Here is a 19,548-nt window from a genome sequence, read left to right on the forward strand (position 1 = left end):
TTTTCTTTAATGAAAATAAATAAATAAAATTGAATAAATGGAGAAAAAAAAGGAATTTGATAATACAGTCACTCATCAGAAGGACAATACGAGTCACCCAGGTATAGTACGTGTTTGATATTCAATAGGTTTATAATAGGAGGGGGTGTGTCTGATCAAATTAATTATCAAATAGCTACTTACTGAATCAACTGTCTGGGATGTTCACAAAAGTCATAGTAGACATTAACATGACCCATGACGTGTTTTAAAGTGAGATGGCATTTTAAGCTTGGAATTAAAGCACAACCCTCCTCAAAATCAATTCCACTGTCCTTTGTCCACAATAAAATGAAATAGAGAATGATGAAAAACAACCACCTTGCATACATGGTCAGGGAACACAATCATGCAATACTTTGATGGACCAGTTGACAAAATACCCTGGCAGGTACAGACATATTCTATTGGCTATAGTGGGAGGCGAGTCTAGAGTCTGAATTGCTATCGAAGTACGTATGTGGTCACAAACATGTTGTCCTGCATCTCAGTGTTCTGTACCTGCCATCAGACAAGGCGGTGGTGCTGAATCCTTTTCATGTCAAGGACCCCCAAATTGATATGGTACCATGACCATGATGACACTGACATGTCTCATATACTAACCCGGTTCCTCAAAGGACACTTATTTAAGAAGTGTCCTTTGAGAAACCGGGCCATTGATACTAACATGACACTGACATGATACTGACATGATACGGACCATACGTATTAACAATGATACGAACATGACACTGACCATGATACGGACAATATTAACAATGATACCGTCATGATACTGACTATGGTGCCTTTGTTTTAGTAGTTCTGGAAATTCAATACTAGTAGGTGAGTAAACTGACTGTTTTACAGTCACACACACGCACGCACACACACACTCACGCACGCATGCACGCACTCCAACAGAGCAGTGATGAGAGCAGAGTATAACCTTGGAAAAGGCTGTGTTTTTATTGTAGTACAGCAGACATCAACAGGTTGTTTTGCTGACCCGGGGAAAATAGAGCTGGAATACATTTCAAATACAGGATTTTTTTTTTAAAGGAAAGAAAATGTGGTTACCTCATCAGTAACAAGAGATTATAATTTATACAATCACTTTTGACTCAGTCTAAAAGGTTGTGATGTTATTTTTTTCTGACTGGGACACAAACTAATGGAACCATGCATATTTTTTTTAAACTACTTCTCAGGCAAGGTGGGGATGGGCGTTGTTGCTTGTGACCCATTTCCTGGACAAAGGAATTGATGCTGGTGCACCGATTCGAGCATAGTATTTGAAAGAGTTTTCCAGCCTTATTTCGAGCCCAGGACCGATTGATTGATAGTAGTAGTAGTAGAAGAAGCAGAACCTCAGTATGTGTCAGGGCTGGCCTCAACGTCAAGTGTACAGTCGGTCTGTGTGTGTGTGTGTGTGTGTGTGTGTGTTGCATCTGGTTTCCCCCCCAAAAAAACACTGCAAAACATCACCCTAAGTCCTCATTTTACTTTGTTGTAAGACAGAGCATTAATCAGGCATTGCTCGTTTGGTTCACAGAGACACATGATGGAGAGAAACAAAAGACACTTCAACGGTTTGTGGCCTTGAAAGTCATTCAATTCGGTTCATCAACTTTCCCTTATTGTCTTCGACTTGTTTGGCCACATACACAAAAGAACAGAATGACTTGGACTTGGACTGTCTATTGTCATGCTTGTCTAAGGAAAAGCAACACATGGGGCCTGACTGGTAACCACTCACACACAGCTGTGAGATGATGCAATCTACTGTATACCGCAAAATGACTCACAGCTAAAAATTGCCCATTTACAACCTCCCAATGCTTCACATCGCGACACATGAGCTTGTTCATCTAATTTAGCTACTTGAGAATTCCTGAAAACGTGTAACGTTCTTGCCTATAAAATGGCTTACTCAAAGTAGGGACGCCAGGTTTAACCGTTGGGATTTTCTTCTTTCTTTCTTTCCGTGCCCAACTGGAATACAAATGGTTCCACTGCTGACAATTATTAATCAGTTGCCGTCTCAGTCTGCAGACTTTACTCCAGACAAGATGTGTTACTGCACTACAACATCTGTTATGTTCCATCTTAGGCAGGAGAGATGTATCTTGAAGATCCTATCTCCTATGTCTCGAGAAAGGTCTCCAAGCTGAGCTGTCAACTGCCGTTAAAAACTGCATTGTCTACCTCCCTCTTATCCCCCCGCCCCCGCATGTTGCTCACTCGATCTATGTGATCCCTATTTAGGGAGTTTCTGGGAGCCCCGTCTATCTGCAGCCACCTGTGTAAATACAGTCTCTGTGCCAAAGACTAAGGGGGGAATTCCGAAGGGGGAAACAGAGGGGGGATTGGCACCCATATAGGCTTGTCACAAAGAGTACAATGTACCCCCACAATCCCTGTCAGCTGCACACAGAGAGTCCAAGCCATTAGAACCCCCTTCCGAATTCTGAGCTGTAAGCTGACTCCCCTTCCACACTATGGGTGTCTCGGTTCAGCCCAGTCGATGCCTGATTTTTTGGGACTGATGCTGATCCAGAATTTGGAGTCCTAGACTGATATTTTGTCAAAAGTGCCACATTTTGTAAAGAATTTCAAAAGCTTTGATTAAAGTTTATATTCAAGAATATCAATAAAAAAATAAACATTTTATTTGACTAGCCTACTTGAGCCCTATTCAAAATCGTTACAAAATAGCTGGAAAAAAGCTCACACAATGTGTCACTATGCAATGTATTGTCAGCCTGTAGATCGGAACACATCGGCTGAACGGGACTTATTTTATATCAACCACATGAAGCCTTGAATTCATGGATATTCTTTATTTCCTTTGTCGCATTCCAGAGCTAATAATACGATGACTGGGGTCAGTAGGAGACCACTCAGTAGGAGACACTGCAAGTCTCCTACCGGAGACTCAGACAGTAATCAAATTATAGTCTTTGGAATGCGACAAAAACAAACAAAATCTCCATGAATTCAAGGTTTAGTGTGTAAGTAATTTTTCGAGTGAAACACCTCCTTAACTCTGACAGTGTAAAAATGGACCCTTTACTACTGTGTATTTTCCCTCCATTCTTCTCCATCTCCCATTCAACAACCAACTGACCTGGTAGAATCAATCACGGATCATAGGCCTCGCCTGGATTCACCTTGTCTGTGAATCCAGGCGGAAGCTATTCATGAGAGAGCAGGTGTCCCTGGTACTGGTGTATATAATCCCCCCCCCCCCCCCCCCATCATCATCACACCAGTGAAATCTAAACACATCCAGGACTGTATTTGTTGTACTACTCTCCACTCACTGGATGGCCCAAAGGTAGTGTTAAAGTGCTAAAATGCTTTTAGGGAAACCAGGTGCACTCTCTGGGTATGTTCATAAATGTTGGTTTGATTAAAAAACACTAGGGTGAAAAGTGTGTAACTGAGCCGGAAGGAAAGACTCTTGCACAGTGGCACAACCACATAATGTATATGCGCATGCAATACGCTATCTGTGACCATGGTCATATTTTAGTTTGAAGAAGTCTGAAAAGGTATCATTCTCAAGCCATTTCCACAAAGGAAGGTATTTTCTCAGGCTGGGTAATACAGTATATTGATATATTATATCAATATCGTGATAGGAGACAATATATCATGTGGGATTTTGTTTTAGTCACTTATTTTATACTTTCACAAAACTTGTTCAGCAATAGCCAAAGATTGGCGATCTACAAGGTTACATAATGCATTGTGATGCGACATGTTGTGAGCTTGTAGATATGCTATTTATTTTAAAGGTTTGTAAAAATTGACATTGTCACAATATAGCCTATGGATATTGAGGTATTTGGACAAAAATTATATTTGATTTTGTACTTTTAACTTCCCTCCTGCCAGTATGGTTGAGTCTTTCTTTCCGTCTGTTCTTTAAGTACAACCAGTCAGCCATTACTGCATTGTTCTTAAATAATTCACTCTCGGGACATTCAAAGGTTAGATGAATCTAAAGGAGCATTTGACATTCAGACATCAATACAAACCATTCAACCTACAAAAACAAGTCTCCGAAAGAGTTTTAAGCCTTTGTGTGTGTCCACCAAGAACCTCTCTTCACAGGAGAGGACGTGCTGTGTTGCGCAGAGAGCTTTTTAGCATGTTTTGAGCGCCCAGAGCACCAAGTATTGGAGTTGGTAAAAAATATTTTTAAGCTTTAGCAAAAAAGAGCACCACGCTTCAAACTGGGAGTTTCAGCAGTCTCATAGCAACAAAAACAACCAGCGCTTTCTGCAAGCATCTGCTGAATGCTGTTTTTTTATTGAATTTTTCTCTCTCTCTCTTTTTTAAAGGATCAGTGGTCATAAAAAGGGCTTAAGAATCTTTCCAGAAATACTTTATACAAGCGCCTCATCTCAGTATATTTACCTGGTATTAACGTGTAGAAGAAAAAAGTATTCAAAAACATGTAACAATCTCGACCTGCTACTGTACATTATAAAAAGAAATGTACACATACAACTCCTTTTCCCATAGATTACACAGGTCAATACACTGGAACAAAGTACATTGTAATGTTTGGTTTATGCTCCATCACACCGTGGCGTCATAAAAAAAAAGCCAGTCTCCAAGATGGACCACTTACCAGCTTGGAGAAGGGCATGACGCCGCCCCATGACAAAGTATAAACCGGCCTTAAAGCGGACTTCTTTTCTGGATGAATAACGTTCATTGAGGCCAACCCCAGTATGCATTTAAAATACAGTATTTCAGATATATGTAGTCTTATCATCTTAAATCTGACCAGAACACTATAGCGGCAGAAGCAATACATAAAGAGCTCATAGTTTGTATTTTGATTTTCTTTCTTCTTTTTTTCTCTTTTTTTTTTACTATGTTTTTTTTTCTTTCTTTTTTGTCGGAATGGAACTAGATTAGACTACACCTACCAAGCCAACATGTAGTAATGTATTGGATAAAAGTCTAGTTATCTTCTTTTCTGATCATTATTATTACAGATGTGTATGTCTGTGTACAGGACGACAAATAGAAGAAAAAAATCTAACAGAGAAAATGGAAATGGAGCGCAAGAGAGAGAGAGAGAGAGAGAGAGAGAGAGAGAAGGACAAAAAGTGAGAGACATAGAAATAAAGTAAATAAAAAGAAAGATGGAGAGAAATACAGAAAAACAGAGCAAAAGGAAAAGTAAGTGACAGATTGAAGTGACATTAAGATTTGAATATGATTCAGGCAGCATGATTCTAGATTGTATGTGTGTTGTTGTGTGTGTTTCTGTTTCGGTTTCCATCACTGTGTGTGTTTGTGTGTGTGGTCGTTACCGTTTCAAACCGTCTTCCCAACTTCGCCAACTTTACGACAGGCTCACATTTCATTTTCTCGTTTGTTGTTTTTTGTTGCGGTCGTGCATTTTCTTTCTGCTTTTGGTTCCTTATTAGTGAAAAGGACAGATCCACAACAGTTACTTGGTCATACAAGCATGTGTTCAAACAGAACAGGATTTGAGTGCAGATTGGCTTATGTTGCTGTATTATTATTATTTTTTCTTTTCTTTTCTTTCAATTTTCTCCAAAAAGAAGAGTTCGGGACAGAGTGGCTACGATAATAATAATATTAATAATAATAATAATAATAATAATAATAATAGCACTTGACTTCACTTCAGCACAGTAAAAAAAAGTCAGATTTTTTTTCTTTCTGATTTGACGTGAAGCAAAAGCCCCCCTTTTCCGCTCGTCTCCTCGTCTCGTCTCCTCTCCTCTCCTCTCAGCAGGGAAGCAGCATGTGGAAGTTCAGTGCCCAAAGGGGGGAGAAAAGTGAGTGAAATATTGCCAACTGGTCGGTCCTTAATTGTAGTGGTTCCACTGTGTTTCAGTACTTGTTTTTTGTTTTGTTTTTTTTACCATGGCATGCACGCACATGCATGCCACTGCTGCTGGCACCATAGTTTTTTTTGTTTGCATTTTCTTAAAAACTTCGACCATTGAGAAAGAAAAACAAAATAAAACCCCCCCAGACAGGGTTTTTTCAGAACAAGAGTTGTGAGAGAGGAAAAAACTAAGGGGGCAACGTTGCTCCCATTTTTATAAAATGTAACAAAATTCTCCCAAATCCCTCCCCACTCCCCTCCCAGCATTTTACAAATCTGTAGCAATACAGAAAACAATTAAACAAAAAAATTAAAACAAAACATACATAATCCTATTTACAAGATGAAGAAGAACCCTTTTTTGTCAAAAGTGTTTCGTTACAATGCAGCAGATCCCAGCTTTGGCACTCGGCGTTCGTTTGTTTTTTTAATCACCAGATCGGTCGGTCAGTCGTTTGTTCCATCGTCGGTCAGTCGTACAGTCGGTGTCGGCGCTGCAGAGCAGCCACACATTCAGTGCTCCGTTCCAATAGCCTGATTTATACTTCGTCGTACCGCCGTGTCGTGTGGCGAGGCATCGTGAAGCTTGTAGGTCCGGTTGTTCCAGGCGACCAACAGTCGTGCGACGGAGCGCAAATGAAGCATTCCTCCTATGTGCTACTCCTCTGCATCCCAGCTCATGCACCACAGTATCTCCCTACCAGTACCCAATACCTACACAGAATAAATCTTATCGCTGTGAAAGCTCCCTTCTCTATTATTCTATTGTTTTTGTAAATTAACGCCCATACGTGATCACACTACAGCGTCACACAAAAGCATCAAAAGTAGCAGATCCACAAACTTGTAGAACTGCTACTTTTGCCATTTTGCAATTTGAATCCTGAAAAGTAACAGTTTTGGACATAGGTTTCCACCTGACAGAGACGCTATGTAAATGTCAACATGTTTATTTCAGAGTTTTCTGAGAAAATTGGCATTGCAAGGCATTGTGAGCTTGTAGTTCAGCTATTTTTGGGAAAGATAGATAAAAAAGTACAGTTGTAACTCAGGTCCAATTCTCTGAGACTAAATTTTGTCCAATCTGTATGGTAAGTACCGGTATGTTAAGTAAGGGATAATATCTGCCTAGGTGGTCATTGTTGGGAGATAATTTACAGACAGGGGGTTTAACCACCGACGCGAAGCGGAGATGGTTAATCACCCTGAAGGTGAATTTTGACCTGATGGTTCAAGATTCAATGTATCTCCTAAGCAAGCAGGCAGGCTCTATTTCAGCTCTTTCAGGAAATAGATTTAACATTAAATAATGTTTTGGAAAATAGCACTTCATATCCGAACACTGTACATAGTTTAAATTTGACTGGGCTCTGCACAGCGTAGCTTTTGGTAGCATCTGTTTTCCTAAGAATAGACTCACTAAAAAAATGGGGAAATAAATGTGCCTATTTGCAACTTGAGACTCAACATGGCGATGGAGCATTTTTAATTCATTTTCACATGTCAGGCTCCTCAGTTCCTCAGCTGCGCTCCTAACATTTTAAATTTAATAACACATTTTGGCTCGTCTGCTGCAAAGCCATGTTTTGACTTCCCGTGCCCTGTCTCACCCATCGATTTCCTACAACAATCACATGTTAACCACTGAAACCCTATATCGTTGCTGTTGGGTGTCCAAAATCTTTCCTTTTTTATTATGATTTTTAAAACATTTTAAAATAGTGAAAATAGCAGATCTACAAGCACAGAACGCATCACGATGCAAATAGTAGGGCATTCATTTGCAGGAACGACATACAACTTTTAAAACGTTTTAACCTTTAGTGCCCTAAATCTCTTTATCGAAAATAGCCGATCTACAAGCTCAATAGGATTTTTTCACTTAATGTTTCGCCAATTTGATGAAATACCCAGAATAGGTACTATAGTACGGATCAAGTAGAAGAGGGGGTCAATTTAAGGAAGAGAGGCCATTTTTTGGATGAAAAAATAAATAAATACAAAAATCACAATATTGGCTCTGACATGACGGAGTAGAATTGTTGTGCATGATCCGGGATGCGACAATCACAAGATAAAAAATAAAAAAAGTTCACCTTTCCATGTCATCTAAAGTACTACCCACCCCCCATTCCTCGCCGTTCTCGTCATTTGATTCTCTCCGTGTCTTCCTGACTCCTGTGTGTGTGTGTGTAGTTGACAGCAGTGATGGCGCTGACAACCTGTCTTCACACCTGTGAGGAGGAAAGACAGAAAGGCATTAACCCCCCCACCACAAAAAAAAGGGACGCCATTAAACGCTTCCTCTTTTTTCTTTTCTTTTTTTTTTGAGAAATGTCAGTTTCACAAAGGCTTGGATCATTTGCCTCCTAAAAAAAAGCCCAAAATGAAAGAGGGTGGGGGTGGGATTAAAAAAGCAATTGCACTGCCAGGAGCCAGTGTTCCTGGTACCCCGGGTGCTGCTGGGAACTAGGGCATATTGTGAAATACAGCGCTCTCATAGACAAGAGGCCAGGACTGGCTGGCGCGCTCCCCCTAATCCATGTTAAGAGGGAAATAGTAAAATTGTGCATTGTGTACTGTAGATGTGATTAAAATGAGGCCTGCGGTTTGGGGGCGATTAGGAGGACAGTGCCATTGTGGCGTTAATGCACACGCACGCACGTGCATACACACAGTACACACACGTGCGCGCAAACACACACGTCAAAGGCAGAAGCACCTGGAGGAAAGAAAAGCATTTGCAAAAGGAATGCCACATGATCATGTCAGGCACACAGGGATATCTGGTTACATCTATTGTCTGCTGAGTCCGACCCTTGCACTCGTCAGCTACTAGGCTGCTTGTTATGTCGGCAATCCAGGAATGTAAGCCTTATTCTACTGTTCCGGTCATTGTAAGTTCACAGCAGGGTACTGTGGGCTCCAAGGTGAGAGAGTACAAGGCGTTATTCAACTTTTCTGCATTGTGTAGATGTAATTAGATTAAAGGTCAGAGAGCGGATCAATAATATCACATCACCGCATCCTTTTTCTGGCGACGCGGGGAGGGCGAAACCTCACAAAAAACCCAATCCCAAGAGCACTTACACCCTCGGAATGCATATTGTTGCTTTACAAAAGTGGAGAGGTGCAGAGTTGAACAGTGTGTGGGAACAGTCTTTCCTTTCACATGAATTTGATCTCTGAGGTCTGGCAAATAGGTGAAGTTTGGTGCGGTCGAAGCCGAACTCTATTGGGGCCATTTCGACGCACACTGACACACACAGCTGGCTTTTATTTGAAAGCCCACCAGAATGCGCTTTGATGCCTTGGTGTTTTCCTAACCCGGGTCACATTGTGAGCGGTGTGGTTCTGTTTATTTCCAGGGTGTCCTGACAACAAAACTGCCAGCTGATTACACTAATTAGCAGACCCTTCAATCACGGGGTTGGGGGCGAGGAGGAGGGTACTAATTAGTGAAATCACCGGGCATAGTTGTTTTTTTTTGTATAAAACCGCGCGTGCCAAAGTTTGGTGGCTTCCAAAATGCACTGTTGAAATTATTTCACTGTCGTCTGATTTAATAAATAAAGAAATAATATGAAACGTGCTTTCAACACCGCCAAAATCTTCAGACAATCGAAAAGACGTGTGAGAATGTTAAAACTCCAATCACACTTGAGTCACTTAGGAGTGCACCACAAACAAGCAGAATGCTATCGCGTAAAAGGTGATGGCTTTCATGTAAAAAAGAAATCCCACAAAATCCACTGGGGGGGTCTGCTTCTATTTTCAGTCTCCAGTCACTCAAATGTATTTTTTCCAACTCAATTCTTGGAACAAAATTTTGTTGCTAAGCAATATTAGCCAAAACCCACACAGATACTCAACACAGTAGCTTCCTGGCTGGGATGAGACGGTGTCTGTTGCCCAGGCTGGCAAACACTGGCTTAACGAGCATTCTGGAACATGGCTATGACAGTGGCTTTATTCCAGTCTATTCATCTTAGTGTTAACTTGTGGAAAAGTACTGCGAGAGTACACAATAACACTCTACAACAAGTGTCTATAAACTACTCAAGCAGCACATAATATACTTAAGAGTACATGACCGCAACAGCAGAATGTAAGTATAGTACGTCTATTAAAATGAACCTGTGTGTGTGTGTGTGTGTGTGTGTGTGTGTGTGTGTGTGTGTATGTGTGTGTGTGTGTGTGTGTTTGTGTGTGTGCGCATGCGTGCGTGCGTGCGTGCGTCCCGGGCTTCCCTGATTGGCTACCCCGAACCATCGGTTTCCCTGATTGTGGGTTGTGTGTGTTTAGTTTCTACCCCGTCCTGTTGTGACTGACTGAGTTCTTGTTATCCTAGTCTAGTCGACTTTGTCTAACAGTGCGTTTTAATTAACAGCAGGAGAACAACCGCGAGCGGCACTTGAATTTCATTGGCTATCTCCTAATTGCCCACTATCACCGGACGTTCCTCCGCCCACTTTTCGACTATCGCCTGTTCGCCTGCTATTACCGCCATTCGTCGGTAGTTTCCGGGTCCCATAGACAAATAATGCACTTCCGGAAAATTCGTCTGGCTGTCGCCCGCTGTTAAAATGCACTGTCAGACGTCTTGTCCTTTGTATTTCTCTTGTCTCTTTTCTCTTTCTGTGCACCCAGGCCAGTGTAATAATTGGATACAAATCCTGAGCCTGATTGGCTACCCCGACCCATCGGCTCACCGCTGCGTTTGTGCCACTGCAACAATATAAAGTGGTAGTCTAGTGTGTACAATAGAACTCTGTTCTTTTGCAGAGCGATGCACAAAATGTCTGCAAAGAAAGGGAATTTTACAGAGCCTCAGCCAAATGAAGGCAGGTCCTGTGGATCACAGGATGCAAGCAAATGTAAGAGAATAGCCGAGACACTACAGGTCTTGGCAACTCAGGAGGAGGCTCAACGTTGTCTGAGTTGTTCCAGTGTGCTCTCTTACAAACTGTCTGTTTCTGTCTGACTCCCATTTATGCCCATATACTGTACGTCATCAACATTGCGTACTATGACATCGGGAACAACGGGTACTGTGACAACAGTACAGCGGTACGAATTCCAAACCTGCTGGTGAACAATCCCGATCGTGTGAATTCACATTGTGTCTTCTGCAGACCGGTCTGGCTCCAAGCCCTGGGTGGGCGTTTATCAGAAACAAAAGTGTGGAAGAGCCAACTAGCGTCTGTCAATCACAGGTCTTGAGTGCAGACCCTGATTAGCACGCGACTTGCATCGGACGAACAGATACAGATTGAGTCGTTTTAAAACCTTGGTGAGCATACAGATCCCCACAATATGTAACAGTTTTTAGATCGCTTCTATTTGTATGTAATTCACATACCTTTTGTTTTCCTTTTCTTCTAATGTATTGTTGTTTTATATGATATTGTATTACTCGACAACACTGAAAATGTGTTTAACTACTCAGTGTAATTTCGAGAATAAATAAAACTTGAACAACAGAGCCCCGATCTCACCCAAACACGGTGAAATAGCACGGATTGACAATTCCGTACATATACACCTAGAAAACCCCCAAATCTGTACATATTACACTACTATTGTTTTGACCACAACGGAGGCGTGGTTTTCACCTATTATCTCAGTTGGGGCAAATGCGCTCCCAACAACATTATTTACGTTTCTGTGGCTATCGGGTTGCAACTCGGATGGGGCTGAGTCGGCTCAACTTCGCAACGTTCAGCACGGCAACTCGCTCGTGGTGGCTCTCGTTGCTTAAGTTTGCTTGAGACGGCACCCCTCCGTCGCAGTCTAAAACTATAGGGGGGTTAATGGGGAGGATTTCAGTGTAATATGTACAGATTTGGGGGTTTTCTAGTAGTGTATGTACGGAATCCAATCCGTGTAATTTTCACCGTGTTTGGGTGAGATCGGGTTGACAGATAACAGTTTTGGACATGTGAGGTTTCCACCCGACAAGAGACAATAATACAGCAATTCTAACATAATAATTTTTTCTGATTTAGGTGTTTATAATCTGCCTATAATCTGTACCATTTATCCAGTCAGCCTCCCAGAGGCGTCATCGACCATCTTCTTCTCTCGCTCCAGGGCCAGCTCCCGTACTCTCCTCAGGTGTCCTCCGTCGTCCAGCCAGCTCCCGAACACCTCCCGGGGTCCTCCGACACCACCGCTCTGCATTCCGTTCTTCAGCTCCGCTGCGTTCTGTGGTCGCAGCCTGGTAATAACACACCGACCGACTGATTATAATTCTAGTTCACACGTATACTCTCGTATAATCTCTTGTCCTTAGACGGGTTCCCAGTAACCAAAATGTTGCACTGAACCGTCAGAACTCAAACTTTAAGGCAGCTTTTTAAACAAGGGATCATGTATCACGTGCCTTTCTAAACAACTACAACTACTACTTTTTAAACAACTACCGCCACGTCATACACTATCCTGCTTATTACACGGCTACTTTATTTTTAAAGAAAATAAATTGACCCAAAAGTAACAACAAAACGAAGTATTTCCTTGATTACACACAGTAATGATTTGTAAACGGTACTTGATTTCAAATGTTTTCAAAAACAGAGCAATGTTTAGTTGTAAATGACATGGTTTGTTTGCTTACATGGCTGTCATGTTGGATAGTATAAAGCATAAAATCTAAGCAGCGCAGCAGGTGCTCTGAGGCTTTGATTAGCCAGCGGTCTGTTATATAGCGGAACGGTCATTATCATTATTCAGCGATTGACTAATCAGAAACAAGCAATCAACCAAGCCGTGTAATAAGAAAATACTTTGGCCACCAATGAACTGTTTTCCGAACAGCCCTGGTAGAGCCTAACCTGACGCTGCCAGATGAGGGCGGTATTGGGGAAACATATTCCCCAACACAACACTCATCTGGGATCTCTGACGGAGTTGAGCTGAGTCCAATATCTGCTTCGTACCGAACCAATCAGCGTGAGCTAAGGGCGGGATATGTGCGAAACCGGATGTGAAGACACGTCAATATGATTGGTTGTGTTTGCACGCCCACACGGTGATAGACAGACGGCCCCATCCAATCATCTACCAAGTATCTTGAAAAAAAGGAACAGCCCCGTCATCGAATTGGCTCCCGAGATCCCAGATCCAAATAAGCTGTGAAACAAATTTGTGTAGCAAGCTTTTTGGATCTGGCAGCGTCAGGTTAGGTAGAGCCCTGGTAGAGACTCTGAAGTTAAGGCACTGCTATCTTTTCTTTTTATTCAATATATACAAAATGAAAAATAAAAAACACAATAAACTAATTTGCATCTACTGTACCATAGCATGAGCAGTGTTTTGGGATCAGTATTTTGCTAGATGCCAACGTCTGGCTTGAAATGTTCTCTGTGACAATTTCCTTGCGGTAACTGTGAAGTTCTAGATACCGCTGACAAAGCAGCAGAACATGGCTGTCCTATACATGCTGTTATTGAATGTGAACTGGCTCTGACTGTGCAGTGCAGATTATAAAACAGCAGAACAATTACCACAAATCACGGCAGTGCAGCAATGGTTCTTTTCAAAGACGCACTGTAGCTCACAGGGAGAATAAAAGGCTTCCTCAAATTATTTAGGTGATATTGTTATTCAATTATTATGGTTGTGTTATTTTGACAGATGCTTTCTCAGAGCCTGGGCTGAAGAAAATGACACTTAATAGGTTGCCATCAAAAAAACAGGGTAGATTATATCAAGCTATTTATCAAGATAAAATTGGGTGCAAACAGAATTAGCGTAGAGATTTTCAGAAATAAACTGGTCAGGTGCAGTTCGATGTGTAAACTGGGTGGTTCAATTCCCATTGTGCTAACCCAAACTGTATATCTCTGTCGCGTGGAATCCTCATTGTCCAAAACTGGTACTTTTCAGGATTCAAATTCAAAAAGAGAAAAGTAGCAGATCTGCAAGGATCGAGCCGCTCTTCGAGCTTGTGGATCTGCTACTTGCCTACTTTTGATGCTTTTGTGTGACACTGTAGTATGACCAAGTAGGGCGTTAATTTATGAGAAAACAAAAAAGTGTTAAAATATGGATTCTCTCTCTCCCCAAAGCTAGTACCAACATTCTATTTCTTTTAGACACAGGGGAAGAGACACTTTTCTTATTCAAACAGATGGTGACAAATGTGATGGCAGAGCGAGAGGGGATGTAAGGTGCCTGGAAACCTTCACTGGCACAAAATCAATACACTTTTGGGCATAGCTAGGCATTCTGCAGGACAGAAACATCTACCTAATGGCATACGCAACATGTCTGACAATCCGTAACGAGCCTAAAACCAATCAAAAGGCAACACAAGGGGAATAAGTCATTATTTAAAAATATAGACATATGTGTCTTTGAAAAGGACCAGACCAGCATCTGTTCACATATTTGGCCTTGTGAATTCCATCATAGAACATTTTCCCGTTCCCGTAGTTTTTAGACATTGCGTTTGTTTTGATTTTCTACTACTACTTTTGGCTAATTGACGCATTCAAATGCTGACAAAATGTAAGTCTATAATCACAGTACATTTAGCATGTTGGCTTACCTAGGTCAACCATGTTTCTGCATAATGTTTAGATGCCTGTCAGATTGTCAGACTATGCTGTCTATGATGGAAAACAACATCATACACGAGCTGAGACCTGAGACATAAGATTTGAGTGTTCTATGTTAAATTGACGACGGATGAATGAATGCAGACAGTTGTGTTGAGTTGACTATGCGCAAGTTTGATAAATGAGGGCCATCCTGCTTTTATTTGGAGAATGGTCGGCATGTGATGGGCTAAACTTGCCAGACCGCCGGTATGGTCCTCTAAAACATATGGACATTACTGTACCTGCCACTGAGCCAGTCGTGTAGGTCCTGGTGCTGTTGAATGCTGAGGCTTTTGGGACGCAGCTCTGCGGCCAACCTGCCCAGATCGCCCTCCGACATTTTCCCGCCGCCTCCGTCCTGGCAGCGTTGGATGATGCTAGAGACATTTTCAGAAGAGCTCACCGACGCCCCCTGTCCAGCACTGCCGTTCACTCCTCCTCTGCCGGCAATGCCAGACGTTGCGCTGTTCATCTTGTGAAACAGCTCTGTCCAGTCTGGGGCGCTGCCTTTCAGCCCCATGCGGCTGTCAGCGAACGAGCGGGTGAGGTCGCCACGTGGCAGACCCGTCCTGGCTTCCAGCTGGCTGAGTTCCTCAGGAGAAGGCCACCTCACTTGCGCAGAAACATCCTTGAGGAGCGCCGGGGAGCGGCTGTCTGCAGGCACTGAACAGGGGGACGTCGGGTTGGAGGGAACGGACGATGGCACGGTAAGAGGGGCGACGATGGGGAGGATGGGATGTGGTGGCAGGGGAGGAGGGCTTTTGACATGGCCAGCGGTCGGTTTGTGAATTCCATTCAGCTGCATGGGCTGGTGCAGTTGATGTGGATGTCGTTTCTCAACTACCGCGGTGCCACCGCCATTGCCCATACCGAAGCCAATCCTCTTGGTGCCCATAGAGTTGAGCAGTGCCTGCTCGAGGTTGTCGCGGAGCGCGCGGCGCTCCTCGAACCAGCTCTCGATCTCCTGCCGCGACAGGCACGTGGCGACCGCCAGCTTATCGACGTCGACATGCGTGGGGAAGCTCTTACGCAGGAAGTTTTCTTCCAGGATCTTGAGCTGCTCCGCAGTCTTCCCTTTCATCCTCTCCAACAGGGGGAACTGGGTGGGCACCGACAACGACTTGTGCTGCTCGGCTCTGGGCGGTTCGCTGGCATACAGCTGTATGAAGCCATTGTTGTGGACGTGTGGGTTTTGCTCGTGGGACCATCTGGCCTCCACATGGGACACGCCGTTGGCCTCAGACAGAGGCATGTGCATCTTGTCTCCTCTGGCGTGGCAGACTTTCAGTTCCCCCCCTCCTTGCTGCTGCTCTTTCCATTTCGACGAGGGAAAGCCTGTCGTGTTCTGGGACGATGGTGCTTTGAGTGGGGCGCGAGCTGACTGGATGATGGGGGGCCGCCGAATCTGCGGTGCAACCAGCGGGGGCGAGTTTGGTAGCTTCATGTCGGGGGCTAACAGCGCATGGGTAATGGGGTTTTTGTCTTTGGAGTTGATGGACGAAGGATGAGGAATTAGGTAGTTCTTGTATGGGGGTGCGATGATAGGCGGCGGTGCTAAGAAAGGCCGGTTCAATGACTGTTGAAATAATATGGAGGGCAGAGACACCACCGGCCTGGTTTTGGAGTTGAAGGACGATGAGAGAGGAGCTGCTGCCGCAAGCAGCTTCCCCTTGGACGACGGTGGCGGCATTAAAGGCACAGCAGCAGATAACCTCTTCAGCTCTGCCGGGACAACAGGAAACGCTACAGGTCTCTTGGTCTCCATGGGAACTGGAGGCGGAGCCATCGGGAGGCGGTCTTTCAGCGGTGGAGGAGGTGGGGGAGGGGCCATGAGACCCTTGTCCCCAGAGTGCGGCGCGACCGCCATGACAGGTCGCTTGGACTCCGGGGCGAACATGGCCGTCGCGTAAGTCGCCAGAGGCCGCTTGGGGGCGTGGCCCGGGACCGAGGTCGTCGTCACAGTGACGGCGTTTAAGCCGTTGGACATGCTCGACGTCTTGAAATGATTGGGGTGCTCCACCGTGGTGTGGACGACCGGCTGCTGAGAGGCTTTGGCAGACGACGACTGTGACACTGGACTGGCGGCCGAGGCGGTGAAGGTGTGGTGGGCCGGCGGAATGGAGCCGTTGAACATCTTCTTCCTGGCCTCCTCCACCTCCTCGGGGGACCACGTGATGCCTTGCTTTAGCCTCTGCGTGGTGAACCACACCTTGATCTGCTCCTCCGGGTGCTTTGACGCCGCCGTCAGCCAGGAGAGCTCGGCGTGCGTCGGGTAAGGGAACTTGCTGAAGGACGTGATGAGCGTCAGGTTGTTGTCCAGCGACGGGTTGTATTTGGTGGTGTTCAGGGGAACGGCGATTTTTGGTACGGAGTTGAAGTTGGGCGGGCGCTGCAGGTGCGGGGTGACATGATGGGACAGCCCTTGGAAGATTGAGGTTTCGGGGATGATCACCGTTCCGTTGATGTTCACCGCCCTGATTTGGTCCTTCTGCAGAAGGTTATCCAACTGTCTTTTCAGGCCATTCCCCTGGTAGATTGACGGAATACTGTCGGGTGACGTTACTGTCGTGGATATGCAAGGGGGAAATGCAACGCTGCTGTCGTTGCTTTCGCCCTGCCCGTTTGTCAAATCGCATTCGACTGAATTGTCCATGCCTTCGATTGTCTGTTCTAAGATAGTCTGATTGTTTGTTTTCACCCTCTTGAACTTGAAGTTTGTTTCACCTGGGTGCCGGCTCTCGTTGTGCTCTGTGAGTGAGTCGAACTTCTTGGTGCTGAAGTTGCAGACGGCACACAGGTACAGCGGGTTGAGGATGACGTTGGGGTGAATTGAGTCCACATGCTCCTTGAAGTTGTCCAGGTTCTGCGTGGAAAAAGGGCAGTATTTGCACTCGTATTTCCTTTGCTGCCTTCTCTGGGTTTCTGCCTCATAGTCACCCCCTTCTCTCTCCTTTGCCTGTCCGCTTCCGTCATCCTCGATCACAGCATCATCCTCCTCTTCATTTGACGGTTCATTTAGTTCCGATGGCTCTGGTGGACTCTGGCTTTCAGGCGGCGTTGAAAACGTCTCTGGATTATCCGGACGCTCCGGTAGGTCCTGATCCTTTTCACTCGTAGGCTTGCATGGTTCCGATGGGCCCCTCTCCGTCATGGCGCCATTGTCTACAGAAATATCCGATGGCATATCCACGTCCATCAGCTCTTCTGGGTCGCTTAGCGATCCGGGCAGGTCATAAACAACCCGGACCATGCAGGGCGTGGACGATTTCCTGCGACTGGACATGGCGGCTGCTGCTGGTGGAGGTTAAGTTGCTGGTTACCTTGATGATACTGCACTTTTCTGCTGGTGTTGAACAGCGTCAACCTGGCTGTTTTAGGGCAGAAAAACAGGAAAATTAATTTTAATATCTTACTGTTGTTTTGACATATGTTACATGCTAGAAAGAACAAGTGTTTATATTTCTTTATATTTCTACTTTTTGGGTACAGTAACTGCATTTGTTTGCTGCAAGCAGTACTGACTTGGTGCTTTCAATCATCTTTAAATTAATTTCCATAATATATAACATTGGTTTCTTTTATTTCAGTGGCAAGAAGTCCTTTAACCGAGAATCTATTTGGTGTATTGAATCGCCAGTGGCCGAAATGTGTTCTGTACAAGCTCAAAATCTTTTAATTAATACAAAACTTGGGTTAATGTCACTTTAACGGCTCCTTTGTACAATCAAAACTCCCAGCCAAACGCATTCTCACACTTTGATCAGTGTGTATGGACGTGCTTTTTCCACAGAGCCAAAGGATTTGTTTCAGAAATGTTATGATTTTTAATGTGCTTTGCCTAAGAGACGGAATGGAAACCCAATGCATACTGAATGCTCTTCTGTACTAAGGGGACTGCAATGTGATAAAGGTATGCAACAATTACGCAAAAATATATACAGTACAATCATTTACTGTGTGAAGAGCGGTTGGCTCACTTGTGGACGACACATCGTCTGAGTCTGTGTAATACAATGTATTGTACACTGGATGACTAACATTGGGTGTGTAAAATTACACAGTATTAATAGCACTAATATAATTTCTTACTTTAGGCTAGTTCAATTATATTATAGTTTTCTTTCCTCAGCATCCATTAACCTTCATACCAGTACTCTGCTGCAACGCATGGGCCTGACTATGAAGCCTGATTTATACTGCTGCGTGGTTGCATCTCTGCGCAACACAGACAAACCACCTTTGTGGCGCATTGTGAGCTTGTAAATCAGCCACTTTCAGCTACGTCTTATCGTTGTATAAAGTAATTCAAAATACAATATATGAGGACAAGGCAGGACGGACAAGAATGTCCTGCTATTACATTGCCCTTATACTCTACCTGTCCTCTCTCTTATACTACAAATTGATGGAGCGCGCACAGAAAATGTAACCGAAAATTCCGCCCACTTCTTTACACCTGTAAAACCTGTGATGTGTGTGAGTGACAAACGAAACCGATTGTCATTCCGAACACTGGGACCGGAGGGAGGGCGAGAAAATGAAAGTGGCAAAGAGAAAAGTGTGTGTGTGTGTGTGTGTGTGCGCGTGTGTGTATGTGTGGGTGAGAGAGAGAGAGAGAGAGAGGGGCCCCTTACTGGAGGTGATCAATGGAGGCGACGACGGCAGAGGTGGAGGAGGAGAAGGAAGAGGCTCTGGTGTGCGAGAGGAGGAGGGGAGGAGGACCGGCAGGGGGAGAGGAGCGGCTGGCGGTTCCGCTGCGGCTGGCCGGCTGCTGCAGCTTTGTGGTGGTGGTGGTGGTGCAGCAGTGTGGCTGCTGCAGCTCTGTGGTGGTGGTGGTGGTGCAGCAGTGTGGCTGCTGCAGCTCTGTGGTGGTGGTGGTGGTGCAGCAGTGTGGCTGCTGCAGCTCTGTGGTGGTGCAGCAGTGGGGCTGCTGCAGCTCTGTGGTGGTGGTGGTGGTGCAGCAGTGGGGCTGCTGCAGCTCTGTGGTGGTGGTGGTGCAGCAGTGGGGCTGCTGCAGCTCTGTGGTGGTGGTGG

At 44.6% G+C, this 19,548-nt stretch overlaps 1 protein-coding gene across 1 annotated transcript; it reads right to left on the minus strand.

Annotated features, from left to right (window-relative positions):
• Positions 1 to 3,282: 3,282 nt before the first annotated feature.
• Positions 3,283 to 19,284, minus strand: zhx2b (zinc fingers and homeoboxes 2b). The gene is made up of 4 exons (XM_080787749.1): positions 19,149 to 19,284; positions 14,757 to 17,882; positions 11,945 to 12,128; positions 3,283 to 8,142 (listed from the first exon to the last, which is right to left on the minus strand). The coding sequence occupies exons 2-3, from the start codon at positions 17,795 to 17,797 to the stop codon at positions 11,948 to 11,950; spliced, it is 3,222 nt and encodes a 1,073-aa protein (XP_080643875.1). The 5' UTR covers positions 17,798 to 17,882; positions 19,149 to 19,284; the 3' UTR covers positions 3,283 to 8,142; positions 11,945 to 11,947.
• Positions 19,285 to 19,548: the final 264 nt, after the last annotated feature.

Source organism: Protomyctophum bolini, assembly GCF_963924005.1.
Source record: "Protomyctophum bolini genome assembly, chromosome: 17".
In the NCBI taxonomy this organism is placed as follows: Eukaryota; Metazoa; Chordata; class Actinopteri; order Myctophiformes; family Myctophidae; genus Protomyctophum; species Protomyctophum bolini.

What these genes read in the sequence shown, in the direction of transcription:
- zhx2b (XM_080787749.1), bottom strand. Translation starts at nt 17,797, where the DNA reads ATGTCCAGTCGCAGGAAATCGTCCACGCCCTGCATGGTCCGGGTTGTT. An exon ending in CACGACTGGCTCAGTGGCAG is followed by an intron (nt 12,129 to 14,756) that starts GTACAGTAATGT and finishes TGTTATTACCAG; the next exon opens with GCTGCGACCACAGAACGCAG.